The sequence below is a fragment of the Phoxinus phoxinus genome (assembly GCF_949152265.1).
Source record: "Phoxinus phoxinus genome assembly, chromosome: 22".
NCBI lineage: Eukaryota > Metazoa > Chordata > Actinopteri > Cypriniformes > Leuciscidae > Phoxinus > Phoxinus phoxinus.
The window spans coordinates 278,816-295,890 of record NC_136897.1 but is presented as its reverse complement, the minus strand read 5'-3'; the positions used below and the strand labels follow the sequence as shown (position 1 = coordinate 295,890).

Here is a 17,075-nt window from a genome sequence, read left to right as displayed (position 1 = left end):
GGGCCAGGGCTCTGGAGCAGCCGTGGTGAAGGCGACCTCAGCACGCTCGGGTAGAGACCTGGGTTTCCCTGCGTGTTCCCTTCTGCCTCAGGGGGAAAACACACTTCTTAAGCGTGCCAGAGTGTCCAGTGGTAGGACTGTACACTGGTTGGCCACCCCTCCGAACACAAACCTCAAGAACGGTCTGTGATGGGGGGCAATCGGGATATAAAATATCCATCTTTCAGATCCACTGAGAAAAACATCTAGCAGCGATACTCCCTTATCTCAGGGAACCGAGGTTACGTTAGTAACAGAGTCGTTTTGTTCACACATCAATGAAAACAGACAGATTTCCTATTTGGAGTTAAATACTTTTGGATGACCTTGTGACACTAAAGCTACAAAATTAGTTTACAGTGGCTTCTTAAATTAACTAAAAACATTAAAAAGCAAAACACACCTGATGCACATTCTTTGTTCTCCATTTTCTGGCAGTTTAAAACCCAGCTGTATTTTAGTGGTGAATTAAGGGAAGGTACACCGTCATCTTGCAGTGCTAAACACGACTCAACTCTTAAATGTTTCTCTTATGCCACATGTGGGTCAGATGGAGATAGTGCCGTCACACACACACACACACACCTGTGCTCGTCTGGACCGTGTCGTTTTCCACATGACAGATGTAGGTCAGTGTGCCAGGCTCGGTTATGAACAGGACAGTCACATTCACTTCCCTATTCTGTGGGCGCAGGAAACAGGGCCGTTGCACACGACTAGCCTGAACCACTAGCATTCAGCTAGCCTTACTTTTCCCATTCAAATTAAACCAATCTGCCTTTCTATATAACTGACTTCAGTTATGACCAGTTTCTAAGAAAAAAACGGTTAGATGACTAACATGTAAGGCCAGTCTAGGCAGTTTATGCAACCGACCCCGCGGTGACTCAACAGAAGCACAAACACACAAGAAACATGAAATCTGAGCATTATCAGTTTATTTAAACCTGTGAAGTACATCAGAGTAATGCTTGAGTGATTGATCAAATATGAATAAAAACTGGCCTACACTAGTTAAACTTCTTTAAATATAAAATACTTTAGATTTACTTCATTAACAAATTACATCAATACACAAATCAAGTGGTCTAAATATGTATTCTCTGGATTGGATGGATGATAGTCAGCCTAGGGCCGCTGAGGTGTGTGTGTGTGTATGTGTGTGTGTGTGTGAGCCGATACGGGCTGGCTGAGGTGTGTGCGTGTGTGTGTGTGTGTGAGAGAGTGTGTGTGTGTCAGCCGCGGGCCGATACGGGCTGGCTGAGGTGTGTGTGTGTGTGTGTGTGTGTGTGTCAGCCGCGGGCCGATACGGGCTGGCTGAGGTGTGTGTGTGTGTCAGCCGCGGGCCGATACGGGCTGGCTGAGGTGTGTGTGTGTGTGTGTGTGTGTCAGCCGCGGGCCGATACGGGCTGGCTGAGGTGTGTGTGTGTGTGTGTGTGTGTGTGTGTCAGCCGCGGGCCGATACGGGCTGGCTGAGGCCGCTGAAGAAGGATTTCTCGCCGTCGCTCATCAGCTGGAGGTGCAGCGGCTGATGGCAGAGGTTACACTGAGCAGAAGAGATCGGCTTGAGCTCCAGACCCGCCTCCGTCCACGTGTGCTTCAGCTTATCTGTGCACAACAACACACAAACACACAATTACAACACTGACCGCAATGGCTGACTTCATTAACACAGGGTTCGTACAGAGACTTTAATACTTTAAGGTATTAAAAGACAATATTTCAAGCAATTTTCATAAATTTCTTAACTTGAATATTAAAGTCAAATTCAAGTCCTGCAAGCCTCTACGAACCCCGTTTAAACCGCAGGAGCTTCTCTGTAGTTGATCTGCGCTTCTCAGAGTTTGTGAGATGTTGCAGGTTTAGTTCCTGAACACCCGATACGAGACTGAAGATCCAGCATGCACTGTGACTGGTAACTGGAGTGTTTGCAGGTTCACACACACACACAAACTCACCCACGAAGTACTGCATCATCTGCGGCGTGTGGTGTGGCGTGGGCGCGATGCGCAGGAGCTCCTCGCCGCGCGCCACCGTCGGGTAGTTGATCGCCTGGACGTAGATGTTGTAGCGGCTCATCATGAGGTCACAGATCTCAGTGTTCTTCTCAGCGTCTGCAACCTGAAGCACAGATGTGTGTGTGAGCGCTCAGTCAGCACACGTGTGTGTGTGTGTGTGTGTGTGTGTGTGTGTGTGTGTGTGTGTGTGTGTTTGTCCAGGCGCAGGATTTATGGGAAGTGTTCCCGGTCCCGGCTGTTCTAATCTATGCCGCCTAACATTGAGTTATAGAAGTCTATAATGTGTTATGTGTATGCTAGGCCGAAGAGATGTGTTTTTAGTCTAGATTTGAACTGACAGAGTGTGTCTGCTTCCCGGACAATGTTAGGAAGACTGTTCCAGAGTTTTGGTGCTAAATAGGAAAAGGATCTACCGCCAGCAGTCGATTTTGATATTCTAGGTATTATTAACTGGCCGGAGTTTTGAGATGGCAGTAGACGTGAAGGACTATAATGCGTTAAGAGCTCGCTCAAGTACTGCGGAGATAAACCATTTAGTGCTTTGTAAGTGATCAGCAATATTTAAAATGTATACGATGTTTAATAGGCAGCCAATGCAGTGTTGACAGAACGGGGCTAATATGGTCATACTTCCTGGTTCTAGTAAGAACTCGAGCGGCTGCGTTTTGAACTCGCTGTAGTTTGTTTGTTAAGCGTGCAGGGCAGCCACCCAGTAGAGCATTACAACAATCTAGCCTTGAGGTCATAAACGCATCAACTAATTGTTCCGCATTTGTCAATGAGAGCATATGACGTAATTTAGATATATTTTTAAGATGGAAAAATGCGGTTTTACAGATACTAGACACATGACTTTCAAATGAAAGATTGATATCAAAGAGCACACACACACACACACACACACACCCAGGTTCCTAACTGACGACGAAGACTTAACAGAGCATCATCAAGTGTTAGACAGTACTCTAGGTTATTACATGTGGAAGTTTTTTGTCCAAGAATTAGAATCTCTGTTTTTTCTGAATTTAGCAGTAGGAAATTACTAGTCATCCAATTTTTTATATCCGCTATGCATTCCGTTTAGGGATGCAAATCTTCGATTAATTCATTAATCATTAATTGATTGACCTTATCCATCGATTAACGATTAACTGATAAGCGGCTATTTTCCTGAGAATGTACATTTCTCACGGTATCAACAGTGTCTTTACATAAAAAGCAAAATATTGCTTATATACTGAACAAAAATGCATGTTATATTGCTCAAATGATGTTTTATTGTAACAGTTGGGATACGGTACAGGATGGCATTTATGTAGTTTAACAATAAATTATGCACAGAAAATTAAAATAAATCAAAAATAATTGTGCACTGGCTCACCTGTTGCAAACATTAAGCAACATAAAATAAATGTTAAATGAAAATCTATATGGGTAGGCTTAGCCTAAACTATATTAAGTCTACATATAATAATCTATCTGGTAAACTACTTGAAAAACTTGAAACATTAGCAGCACTTATTGATGCTTTCTGAGAAAGGTAACAGTAAGATTACTAGACCTGAAAACTTCAAATATAGAACTGAAGGGATGTCAATTTTCACAAATTCCCATGATCGATCGTAATTTAAATTAATGATCAATTATGCGTCTGCTGCAGTGCATATGGCCAACAGCATGACAGGGTTTGCTCAAAACGCTATTACTCACCAAATGAATGAGAATGGCGTTTAATCCAAATAAAGGACTAGTAGGATTGTAAAATGTTTCGATGTGAATGATAATTAAATTAAATTAATTATTTAATAATTAAATATAACGACTGTCACCAACGCCGCCTCAGATGCGTGCTTGCAGTGTGTTACGTTAGACGTGCACTGAAACGCACTGAAACGGCAACTAAACCCAATGAATTCACAACGATTTAATACAATAGTGTTCTGATGTTATGTAATATGACAGTCCCAAATTAATCATCGTTATTATTAGTCGTGCATTGCTGCTTGAGCGGCGCGCGCTGAATGAATAACCGTTGAGCACTTTGCTAGCGTGTTATTTATCTCAAAGAAGCGCAACCTATATGAGATTAGTCAGATATATACAAAATAAACATGATATTACAAATTATATCTGCACAAAATGACGTGAATGCACAAGTGAACTTGAGTTACGTGCCATTCAGAATGACTCATGTTGTGGACGCGCTCTTCCTGGAACAACGCGACGCGGCAACTAAACCCAAATACTTCATAATGTTTTATTACACTATTGTTCTCTTTATAATCTTATGTAATATGACAGTCCCAATAGTCATTATTAGCCGTGCATTGCCGTTTGAGCTGCGCGCGCTAAAGATCACGCTTCAACAATTCTTAACCAAATGCATCCAATATGAGATAAATCAGATATAGATAGGCGTACACATAATAAACTATTACAACTTACATTTGCACAAAACAAAAGGCTGCGAATGCACACGAAAACTTATAGTCATGATGAAGGTGTAAAATAATCCCAAACATAACTCCGGCGCGCTCGCTTGTGTTTCGCGGTTGAGCAGCACGCACACGCATGAACCTGATTAATCGATGATCGATAAGTTTGATCGATTAATGTATTATCGACAATTAATCGATCGTCGATTAATCGTTTGCATCCCTGATTCCGTAAATTTTGTGAATTGGTAGGTTTCGTTAGGTTTTGAAGAAATATACAGCTGAGTATCGTCGGCATAACAGTGAAAGCTGATTCCATGTTTCCTAATGATATCTCCTAATGGTAGCATATACAGAGTGAACAGCAGCGGTCCTAGTACTGAGCCTTGTGGTACGCCATACTGAACTTGTGTTGATAAGACATCTCTTCATTTACTGCTACAAACTGATAACGGTCAGATAAGTGTGATTTAAACCATGCTAGTGCAATTCCACTAATGCCAACATAATGTTCGAGTCTATTTAAAAGGATGTTGTGGTCAATGGTGTCAAATGCAGCACTAAGATCCAGTAATACTAATAGAGAGACACAACCACGATCGGATGATAAGAGCAAATCATGTGTGACTCTAACGAGAGCTGTCTCGGTACTATGGTACGGTCTAAATCCGGACTGAAAATCCTCAGATATCATTTCTTTCAAGAAAGGAACACAGTTGTGAGGATACTGCTTTTTCTAATATCTTTGACAGAAATGGCAGATTAGAGATCGGCCTGTAATTGACTAGTTTTGTAGGATCAAGTTGCTGTTTTTTAACAAGCGGTTTAATCATAGCTAGCTTAAAGGCTTTTGGTACGTATCCTATTGACAAAGACAATATACTGATATTAAGAAGAGGATCTATGACATCTGTGTGTGTGTGTGTGTGTGTGTGTGTGTGTGTGTGTGTGTGTGTGTGTGTGTGTGTGTGTGTGTGTGTGTGTGTGTGTGTGTGTGTGTGTGTGTGTACGCACCCGCACAGGGATGATGTGGCTAGGGCAGGGCACCACGGGGAGGCCGGTGTCCATTAGCATCTGGCGCAGGAGCTTGACGTTGCGCTGGTGTTTGAGGCGTAGCGATCGGCCCTCCTCGCTCTTCAGAATCTGGATGGACTGGCGCGCGCCGGCGAGGAGCATGGGAGGAAGTGATGTCGTGAAGATGAAGCCCGCGGCGTACGAGCGCACCGTGTCCACCAGCGCATTAGTGCTAGCGATGTAGCCGCCCACACAGCCGAACGCTTTCCCTGCGGACACACACCAGAGCACACTCAGCACACAACACGAGTAAGCCTGAGATAACACCGGTCGCGCGAGCCGTCGTCCGCACCGGAGAACGCACGGGTCGCGCGAGCCGTCGTCCGCACCGGAGAACGCACGGGTCGCGCGAGCCGTCGTCCGCACCGGAGAACGCACGGGTCGCGCGAGCCGTCGTCCGCACCGGAGAACGCACGGGTCGCGCGAGCCGTCGTCCGCACCGGAGAACGCACGGGTCGCGCGAGCCGTCGTCCGCACCGGAGAACGCACGGGTCGCGCGAGCCGTCGTCCGCACCGGAGAACGCACGGGTCGCGCGAGCCGTCGTCCGCACCGGAGAACGCACGGGTCGCGCGAGCCGTCGTCCGCACCGGAGAACGCACGGGTCGCGCGAGCCGTCGTCCGCACCGGAGAACGCACGGGTCGCGCGAGCCGTCGTCCGCACCGGAGAACGCACGGGTCGCGCGAGCCGTCGTCCGCACCGGAGAACGCACGGGTCGCGCGAGCCGTCGTCCGCACCGGAGAACGCACGGGTCGCGCGAGCCGTCGTCCGCACCGGAGAACGCACGGGTCGCGCGAGCCGTCGTCCGCACCGGAGAACGCACGGGTCGCGCGAGCCGTCGTCCGCACCGGAGAACGCACGGGTCGCGCGAGCCGTCGTCCGCACCGGAGAACGCACGGGTCGCGCGAGCCGTCGTCCGCACCGGAGAACGCACGGGTCGCGCGAGCCGTCGTCCGCACCGGAGAACGCACGGGTCGCGCGAGCCGTCGTCCGCACCGGAGAACGCACGGGTCGCGCGAGCCGTCGTCCGCACCGGAGAACGCACGGGTCGCGCGAGCCGTCGTCCGCACCGGAGAACGCACGGGTCGCGCGAGCCGTCGTCCGCACCGGAGAACGCACGGGTCGCGCGAGCCGTCGTCCGCACCGGAGAACGCACGGGTCGCGCGAGCCGTCGTCCGCACCGGAGAACGCACGGGTCGCGCGAGCCGTCGTCCGCACCGGAGAACGCACGGGTCGCGCGAGCCGTCGTCCGCACCGGAGAACGCACGGGTCGCGCGAGCCGTCGTCCGCACCGGAGAACGCACGGGTCGCGCGAGCCGTCGTCCGCACCGGAGAACGCACGGGTCGCGCGAGCCGTCGTCCGCACCGGAGAACGCACGGGTCGCGCGAGCCGTCGTCCGCACCGGAGAACGCACGGGTCGCGCGAGCCGTCGTCCGCACCGGAGAACGCACGGGTCGCGCGAGCCGTCGTCCGCACCGGAGAACGCACGGGTCGCGCGAGCCGTCGTCCGCACCGGAGAACGCACGGGTCGCGCGAGGAGGACCGTTAGATGAAGGAATCATCGAAACAAAACCGGCTTGTGAGATCATCAAACCACAGCAGCTGAGATTTCATTAAACATGTTTTAGAGCGAAGAAATAAAGCCATAAATATTGGAATTATAATTTTACAGTTGTAATGTAAAAAATTATTAACTTTTACTATATTTTTCTTAAAAACCGAATTGTTTGAATTTATAGTGAAATGTTACAATAGTAGTGCATATTATATTGTTTTCATTTAGTAATTGTTATAATTTTATAATGTAATAACAACAATCATAATAGTTGTTATATATCAATAACGATATATAAATCAATATTTTGGCCAAATAGTGCAGCTCTACTAACAAATACAGGAAACATGGGCTTTTTTAAAAATTGCTGTTGCTGTCAGACGTGAGGAGTGTGTTCTGCGTGATTATGTAGACTCCGCTCACACACTCCAGCTCCACTGCTTATCGGCTGACGGGTTTCTAGGCCAAGTCTAGATTCTGCACGACAGATAACAGGAATAAAGGGTTGCGGAGTGTGTTCCCGAGCTCTACGGGCCGGGTCGCTCAGGGAGACTCAACAGCGCTGGTCTCCAGGCAACAAGAGAGCCGAGGATCCACTGAGTGGCCGTCACACACGCACGCACACGCACACACGCACACGCACACACACACACACGCACGCACGCACACACGCACGCACACGCACAATATAAAGCTAGTTTGTGCCGCATGTTGTTGGACAAAAAAAAGTTTAATTTCATATAAAAGATCAATTAAATGAATGTTTTATGTCTTCATTTGATTACTAGAAAATTCACGACAGAATTTGTGGAAAACAAAACATTTCATCAATTATTTTTTTTTTATTACTAAAATGGTTGTTTTTATTAATATTCAAGCATCACAGACGGTGGCAAGGCAGCTCTGGCATAATGTCAATAACACTTCTATAAATTACTCTTGTTTCTTTACAGTTATTGAGGTAAACATGCCTAAAGCACCGATAAAAGGTACCGCTACCGAATTTCAGGTACACACACTCACACTCACACTCACACTCACACTCACACTCACACTCACACTCACACTCACCCAGCGTGCCGGAGATGATGTCCATCTTGTGCATCACCCCGTCCCGGTCCCCGATGCCTCCTCCGCGGGGCCCGTACAGTCCCACCGCATGAACCTCGTCCACGAACGTGACGGCGCCGAACTCATGAGCGACGTCACACATCTCCTCCAGCTCACACACAGCACCTGACACACACACACACACACACTCCGTGAGCTCCTGAAGCGCTGACCCCTAACCAGATCACCAGAGGCTCTCACTGACCGTCCATCGAGTGCACCGTCTCGAACGCCACGATCTTCGGCCTCGCGGGGTCCGACTGCTCCAGGAGCCGCCGCAAGTGTGACGCGTCGTTGTGCCGGAAGATGAACTTCTTAGCGCCGCTGTTGCGGATGCCCTGGATCATCGAGGCGTGGTTCCCTGCGTCCGAGTAGATCTCGCAGCCTGGGGACACAACAGCTCGTTAGAGGACGCTACTCATGGCAGAGAACTCGGATGAGCGGATCGACCGTGCGTACGATAGCTCCTCTTCTGCCGGCTCTGTCGTGAGTGAACAGTTGAGGAAGAAACCGGATGTTTGTCAGTTTATTCGGTCTTAAAGTGACAGCAGCCTAATATTCCTGCTGTCGTCTGGGTCGTTAATGTTAATAAAACAGCTTTACGAGATTAAACCATTTCATTTCCACAGTGAACAAATAGTATTATTTTACATTTAGGGTTAATTATTCATTTCTGTACCAGATTACTACTGATTATAGACTTTGTAACTGTTATTTAGTATTCCTCTCTGCTTGTCATTTGTGTATTTGTTCTTTTATTACTGACGAATCACTTGTTTTTAATAATGTTTGAACTTGATCAATTAGGCTAGTTTGATGTAGATTCGAAGAACTAAGTAAAAAATTAAAAGCAAAGTTACACCCCCTCCCTGATCCGAAAGAGGATTTAATCCGTGGCTCAAAAACCGTAAATAATCCGAACCATCAACCTTATGATCCGTTCCACCACTACAAATACTTCCATGATGTGCATATTTAAGAATGTGAGTGTTTGTGCTGCAGTGTGTGTTGCGGTTACCGGGCAGCAACTTGGCGAGCGTGAAGAGCGTGGAGTCGTTGGCCACGAAGCAGGAGGTGAACAGCAGGGCGGCGTCCTTGCCGTGCAGATCCGCCAGCTCCAGCTCCAGGTCCACGTGGAACTTACTCGTCCCCGAGATGTTGCGAGTCCCTCCGGCCCCGGAGCCGTGCTTCGCTAGCGTGTCCCTGTCAGAGAACCAGCACAGGCCTTCATCAACACACACACACCATTATATTTGCATTAACAAAATTCTATTCCAGGATAATTCAGGAGGAATATGCTGAAAATGTCATAATGCAACATTACTCTCAGTCCTGAAAATAGTCGATTTTGCTTGGTTTTGTTGTGAAACGAGACTCACGTTATGGTCTGCAGCACCCGTGTGTGTGTGTGTGTGTGTGTGTGTGTGTAGACTCAGGTTATGGTCTGCAGCACCCGTGTGTGTGTGTGTGTGTGTGTGTGTGTGTGTGTAGACTCACGTTATGGTCTGCAGCACCCGTGTGTGTGTGTGTGTAGACTCACGTTATGGTCTGCAGTGTGTGTGTGTGTGTGTGTGTGTGTGTGTGTGTGTGTGTGTGTGTGTGTGTGTGTGTGTGTGTGTGTGTGTGTGTGTGTGTGTGTGTGGACTCACGTTATGGTCTGTAGCACCCGTGTGTGTGTGTGTGTGTGTGTGTGTGTGTGTGTGTGTGTGTGTGTGGACTCACGTTATGGTCTGCAGCACCCGCGGGTGTCGGCTCATGCCCAGGTAGTCGTTGCTGCACCACACGGACACGTGTCTCCTGAAGGACTGGCACTCGGAGTAATCATCCGCCATCGGGAACTCTGTCGCTCGGCGGTTTACCGTCTTAAACACGCGGTACGTGTGATCGTCCTTCTTTTCCTCAATCTTCTTCTCAAAGAACTCGTCGTAACGGAAGTTGGACACGGCTGAAAGAGAAGAGGACTGCGTTTCAGAACAGGTTTACAGTAAAGTGGTCGTCACAGTGGTTTACAGTAAAGTGGTCGTCTCTGTGGTTTACAGTACAGTGGCCGTCACAGTGGTTTACAGTAAAGTGGTCGTCTCTGTGGTTTACAGTACAGTGGCCGTCACAGTGGTTTACAGTAAAGTGGTCGTCACAGTGGTTTACAGTAAAGTGGTCGTCTCTGTGGTTTACAGTACAGTGGCCGTCACAGTGGTTTACAGTAAAGTGGTCGTCTCTGTGGTTTACAGTACAGTGGCCGTCACAGTGGTTTACAGTAAAGTGGTCGTCACCGTGGTTTACAGTAAAGTGGCCGTCACAGTGGTTTACAGTAAAGTGGCCGTCACCGTGGTTTACAGTAAAGTGGTCGTCACAGTGGTTTACAGTACAGTGGTCGTCTCTGTGGTTTACAGTACAGTGGCCGTCACAGTGGTTTACAGTAAAGTGGTCGTCTCTGTGGTTTACAGTACAGTGGCCGTCACAGTGGTTTACAGTAAAGTGGTCGTCACAGTGGTTTACAGTAAAGTGGCCGTCACCGTGGTTTACAGTAAAGTGGTCGTCTCTGTGGTTTACAGTACAGTGGCCGTCACAGTGGTTTACAGTAAAGTGGTCGTCACAGTGGTTTACAGTAAAGTGGCCGTCACCGTGGTTTACAGTACAGTGGTCGTCACCGTGGTTTACAGTAAAGTGGTCGTCTCTGTGGTTTACAGTAAAGTGGCCGTCACCGTGGTTTACAGTAAAGTGGTCGTCACCGTGGTTTACAGTAAAGTGGTCGTCACCGTGGTTTACAGTACAGTGGCCGTCACAGTGGTTTACAGTAAAGTGGTCGTCTCTGTGGTTTACAGTAAAGTGGCCGACACCGTGGTTTACAGTAAAGTGGTCGTCACCGTGGTTTACAGTAAAGTGGCCGTCACCGTGGTTTACAGTAGAGTGGTCGTCACAGTGGTTTACAGTAGAGTGGTCGTCACCGTGGTTTACAGTAAAGTGGCCGTCACCGTGGTTTACAGTAAAGTGGTCGTCACCGTGGTTTACAGTAAAGTGGTCGTCACCGTGGTTTACAGTACAGTGGTCGTCACAGTGGTTTACAGTACAGTGGCCGTCACCGTGGTTTACAGTAAAGTGGCCGTCACAGTGGTTTACAGTAAAGTGGTCGTCACCGTGGTTTACAGTACAGTGGCCGTCACAGTGGTTTACAGTAAAGTGGTCGTCTCTGTGGTTTACAGTAAAGTGGCCGTCACCGTGGTTTACAGTAAAGTGGTCGTCACCGTGGTTTACAGTAAAGTGGTCGTCACCGTGGTTTACAGTAAAGTGGTCGTCACCGTGGTTTACAGTAAAGTGGTCGTCACCGTGGTTTACAGTAAAGTGGTCGTCTCTGTGGTTTACAGTACAGTGGCCGTCACAGTGGTTTACAGTAAAGTGGTCGTCTCTGTGGTTTACAGTAAAGTGGCCGTCACCGTGGTTTACAGTAAAGTGGCCGTCACCGTGGTTTACAGTACAGTGGCCGTCACCGTGGTTTACAGTAAAGTGGTCGTCACCGTGGTTTACAGTACAGTGGTCGTCACAGTGGTTTACAGTACAGTGGTCGTCACCGTGGTTTACAGTACAGTGGTCGTCACCGTGGTTTACAGTACAGTGGTCGTCACAGTGGTTTACAGTACAGTGGCCGTCACAGTGGTTTACAGTACAGTGGCCGTCACCGTGGTTTACAGTACAGTGGCCGTCACAGTGGTTTACAGTAAAGTGGCCGTCACAGTGGTTTACAGTAAAGTGGCCGTCACCGTGGTTTACAGTACAGTGGCCGTCACCGTGGTTTACAGTACAGTGGCCGTCACCGTGGTTTACAGTACAGTGGCCGTCACCGTGGTTTACAGTACAGTGGCCGTCACCGTGGTTTACAGTACAGTGGCCGTCACCGTGGTTTACAGTACAGTGGCCGTCACAGTGGTTTACAGTACAGTGGCCGTCACCGTGGTTTACAGTAAAGTGGTCGTCACCGTGGTTTACAGTACAGTGGCCGTCACAGTGGTTTACAGTACAGTGGCCGTCACAGTGGTTTACAGTACAGTGGTCGTCACAGTGGTTTACAGTAAAGTGGTCGTCACAGTGGTTTACAGTAAAGTGGTCGTCACCGTGGTTTACAGTAAAGTGGTCGTCACAGTGGTTTACAGTAAAGTGGCCGTCACCGTGGTTTACAGTAAAGTGGTCGTCACCGTGGTTTACAGTAAAGTGGTCGTCACCGTGGTTTACAGTAAAGTGGTCGTCACAGTGGTTTACAGTACAGCGGTCGTCACAGTGGTTTACAGTACAGTAGTCGTCACCGTGGTTTACAGTACAGTGGCTGTCACCGTGGTTTACAGTACAGTGGCCGTCACAGTGGTTTACAGTAAAGTGGCCGTCACCGTGGTTTACAGTAAAGTGGTCGTCACAGTGGTTTACAGTAAAGTGGTCGTCACCGTGGTTTACAGTAAAGTGGCCGTCACAGTGGTTTACAGTAAAGTGGTCGTCACCGTGGTTTACAGTACAGTGGCCGTCACCGTGGTTTACAGTAAAGTGGCCGTCACCGTGGTTTACAGTACAGTGGCCGTCACCGTGGTTTACAGTACAGTGGCCGTCACCGTGGTTTACAGTACAGTAGTCGTCACCGTGGTTTACAGTAAAGTGGCCGTCACCGTGGTTTACAGTAAAGTGGTCGTCACCGTGGTTTACAGTAAAGTGGTCGTCACAGTGGTTTACAGTACAGTGGCCGTCACCGTGGTTTACAGTAAAGTGGCCGTCACCGTGGTTTACAGTAAAGTGGTCGTCACCGTGGTTTACAGTACAGTGGTCGTCACAGTGGTTTACAGTAAAGTGGTCGTCACCGTGGTTTACAGTAAAGTGGTCGTCACCGTGGTTTACAGTAAAGTGGTCGTCACCGTGGTTTACAGTACAGTGGCCGTCACCGTGGTTTACAGTAAAGTGGCCGTCACCGTGGTTTACAGTAAAGTGGTCGTCACAGTGGTTTACAGTAAAGTGGTCGTCACCGTGGTTTACAGTACAGTGGTCGTCACAGTGGTTTACAGTAAAGTGGTCGTCACCGTGGTTTACAGTAAAGTGGTCGTCACCGTGGTTTACAGTAAAGTGGTCGTCACCGTGGTTTACAGTACAGTGGCCGTCACCGTGGTTTACAGTACAGTGGCCGTCACCGTGGTTTACAGTACAGTAGTCGTCACAGTGGTTTACAGTACAGGAAGTGGTTTACGGCACAGGAAGTGGTTAGTATGGGACAGAAGCACATACTCTTGGGCATGTTCTCCTGCAGCAGATGCGAGACTCGAGCGGGTCGCTGCTTCATCAGCTTCTTCATGAGGTCTCCTCCCATCTTACTGTTCAGCTCAGATGCAGAGACGTCTGTAAAACGGTAACAGTCAGATCAGCGAAACCACTCAGTGATTTTAACGGTAAAAGACTGTAAAAATGCTACGGGGAAAAACTGTTAATTGGTTAAAAGAAAGTTTCTGTACTATATGCGGTGAATAACTGTAATAGATCCCAACCGTACATTTAAATGTACAGTTTTTGGAAGTGAAAAAGAACTAGTCATTGTCTAATTTATGGTGAAAAAATGTGAATTGACATTCCCACAATCCCCTGCGTGACACTTCACATTTGATGTACTTTTGTTGAAATAACCGTTTCTTCAGAGTCTCCGCGTTCGTGACGTCACGTAATACGCAACTATGTTGAAAAGGTCACGCTTGACGAGTCAGTGTTTACAGATGTGCGGAAGGAGGACCATACACACATATTCAAATGTCTTTGTGTCAGTTTATCGGTTAAATGCCCATCTCGTGTGTGTATCCTGGTGTTGGAATATTAAAAAGCCTAAAAGAACATTTTCGTCAGGACAGAAATGTTTTACTTTTCACAGAAGCGAGACCTTTACAGCGTAACTGCGTATTACGTGACGTCACGAACGCGCATCACAGAACAGAGCAAGGCGAGCGCTTGTGCTTATAAAACTTAAACTTCTTTATTTATTTGTGAAATGACGATGGTTTCGCTAGATAAGACCCGTATTCATCGTCTGGTGTCGTTTAAAGCCCGTTGAAGCGGCGCTGACACTGTCATCTGGACCTTGACACGTTTGGGGCCCATTGACGTCCATTATATGGAGAAATGTGTTCATCAAAACCTTCATTTCTTTTCCACTGAAGAAAGAAAGACATGGACATCTTGATGACATCGGGGTGAGGAAACTATCAGCAAAAGTTTTTTTTTAAGTGAACTAATCCTTTAATAACACTGCTGGCCGCGAGCGGCGCGTTGAGACCCTGTAGAGCTCCGCTTAGTAGGCTACGACTCGATACTTTGTTACTTTGTAATAACTTTCTGCGGCCAGCGCTTCAGGAAATGACAGAGGGTAAGACCTTTTTTGGACCTGACTAAATTAAATTTAAGACCTCGGATGAAAATCTGGCCGTTTTTAAGACGTTTTAAGGCCTTAAATTTAAAGTTCAGAATTTTTTACTTTAAGACCCGCGGGAACCCTGATTATTCTCCATTGATCTTTGCATTGGTCTGAACTAAAAGGACAGACGCGCTGAATGGAAACGCTTGTTCGCTCTCTGCCAGTAGGTGGCGCTTATGGAAGAGAATGAAAATACACGTGCTCACGAACCTTTGCACACGGTGCGAACCTCAGACACGTCCTCCTGTAGAGCCAGGCTGGCCTGCCGCACCACAGCACTGTTGCCCTGGCCCATCTCTGCCGCCAGGAACGGGCACTTGGAGGAGGAGCCGGTGGAGCCGGCGGGAGGGTGAGCCTCGGGGGGAGCGGGGCCGGCGGCGGGGGCCTCAGGGGCCGCGGTCACATCTAAAGCAGAGAGAACACTCTTCAGCAAACACACACACACCTCACTCACACACACGCCACACACACAGACACACACACACCTCACACACGCCACACACACACACAGGGCCCTCAGGGGCCGCGGTCACATCTAAAGCATAGAGAACACTCTTCAGCAAACACACACACACACCTCACACACGCCACACAGGGCCCGCGGTCACATCTAAAGCAGAGAGAACACTCTTCAGCAAACGCACCTCACACACACACACACACTGACCATAACCGCTGGAGGTCGTTGACCCGAATGCGCACACCGGTGTCCTCGAGGCGAGCTCCATCATGACGGGACACTTCACACGCACACCTCACTCTCTCACACACACACGCAGACACCTCACTCTCTCTCACACACACACACACACACACACTGACCGTGACCGCTGGAGGTCGTTGAGCTGAGCGAGCGCGCCAGTGGCCTCGAGGCGAGCTCCATCATGACGGGACACTTCACACGCACACCTCACTCTCTCACACACACACACACGCAGACACCTCACTCTCTCTCACACACACACACACACACTGACCGTGACCGCTGGAGGTCGTTGAGCTGAGCGAGCGCGCCGGTGGCCTCGAGGCGAGCTCCATCATGACGGGACACTTCACGGCGTACGCCACCAGGCTCTTGCGGGTCTGCTGCAGGAAGGCCTGAGGGACACGGGACAGGAACGGGCAGCGGATGAGCGCGTCCATGGTGATCCTGCGGAGTCTAAACACAAGAGGCTCGTTAGATCCGGCACGTTTCTGTAACTCTCACATGATTGGCTCAGACCCACGGCCTGAATCACATGACCACGGCTCTCAGGGATCAAACCACTGTAATGCTGAACTCCTACAGTAATCTGACCCCAAGCACCAGTTCAGTCTACAGGTGCTCCACACACACACACACACACACACACACACACACACACACACACACACACACACACACTGTTAGACCATTAAATCTTAGGATTCCCTCATTCAGATCACTGTGATTCAGAGAAAAGCCTGTCAGGTGACTCATGATGATCTCTGATCAGAGAGTGTGTGTGTGTGTGTGTGTGTGTGTGTGTGTGTGTGTGTGTGTGTGTGTGTGTGTGTGTGAGTGAGAGAGAGAGAGAGAGAGAGAGAGAGAGAGAGAGAGAGAGAGAGAGAGAGAGGTGTATATAAGTTAAATGTTTATAAATAACGTTATAAAACAAACTACAATGGACGAATACGAACTATGAATATTATTTATTGAAAGAACATTTGTCTTCTTCCCTATTGAACTCTCACTTCACTTCGCGCGGTTCAGACACGTCATGAAAAACATCTAAGTTAGATTTGAAGATAATCTACCGCTAAAGTAAAGACTTTGACTATCGTTAGTATTGGGAGATTTGCCCGTTTAGAAGCGCGGCGCGACGCGTCCGTTAATGAAGCCGCGACTCTTTAATAAACAAACCACTCACCTCACTGATGTCCGAGATTATTACTCCTTTCTATCAGACTGTCGAGGAAGAGTTTAATCGGCTGTGTGTGTGAGCGATGAGCGTGTTGTGTCGTTATCCTGCACTGAGGACGAACGAGAGGACGAGCGGCGCACAGGGATTATATCAAACCATCAAATATCGCGAGCCTTGCGTAACACTGCGCACCGGAATTGTATAAAACCATCAAGTATCGCGAGACTTGCGTCATACCACCCGTCAGCGCAGGCACGCCTATTTCCTTCCTTGAATTCATCATCTCATATTTACAGTATAAAACACTTTATTATTTCCTGTAGAAAGATTACTCCTTTGTTTGTGTCTATAATGTTTGTTTATGCTGTTAAATGGGAGTGTACAGTACAGGTAGAAAGTTGAGCAATACCAGATTTTTTACGATACGCCCGTTTACAGGAATATTTCACATCGAAAATGAATATTCATACTTTAAAAGGCACGTACGACTCTTTCCTTCGCGGAACTCAAAAGACAGAATACTATTCGCTGTCATTG

General features: G+C 48.3%; 1 protein-coding gene across 2 annotated transcripts; it reads right to left on the bottom strand.

The window, feature by feature from the left end:
- Nucleotides 1–960: 960 nt before the first annotated feature.
- On the bottom strand, nt 961–16,776 carry alas1 (aminolevulinate, delta-, synthase 1). 2 transcript variants are annotated; one of them, XM_079596791.1, is made up of 11 exons: nt 16,545–16,776; nt 15,633–15,814; nt 14,866–15,060; nt 13,485–13,595; nt 9,954–10,176; nt 9,250–9,434; nt 8,437–8,616; nt 8,193–8,357; nt 5,507–5,775; nt 1,998–2,160; nt 961–1,647 (listed from the first exon to the last, which is right to left on the bottom strand). In XM_079596791.1, the coding sequence occupies exons 2-11, from the start codon at nt 15,796–15,798 to the stop codon at nt 1,487–1,489; spliced, it is 1,818 nt and encodes a 605-aa protein (XP_079452917.1). In that variant the 5' UTR covers nt 15,799–15,814; nt 16,545–16,776; the 3' UTR covers nt 961–1,486. The 2 variants fall into 2 exon arrangements, with proteins under 2 accessions (XP_079452917.1, XP_079452918.1); XM_079596792.1 differs by lacking the exons at nt 15,633–15,814; nt 16,545–16,776 and adding an exon at nt 15,478–15,550.
- Nucleotides 16,777–17,075: the final 299 nt, after the last annotated feature.

Excerpts from the sequence above, each read along its gene's own strand:
- alas1 (XM_079596791.1), bottom strand. The coding sequence starts at position 15,798 with ATGGACGCGCTCATCCGCTGCCCGTTCCTGTCCCGTGTCCCTCAGGCC. Across the intron at positions 9,435-9,953 it reads CGGGTGCTGCAGACCATAAC|GGACACGCTAGCGAAGCACG; the intron begins GTGAGTCCACAC and ends GTTCTCTGACAG. Across the intron at positions 1,648-1,997 it reads GATGATGCAGTACTTCGTGG|ATAAGCTGAAGCACACGTGG; the intron begins GTGAGTTTGTGT and ends TGTTGTGCACAG.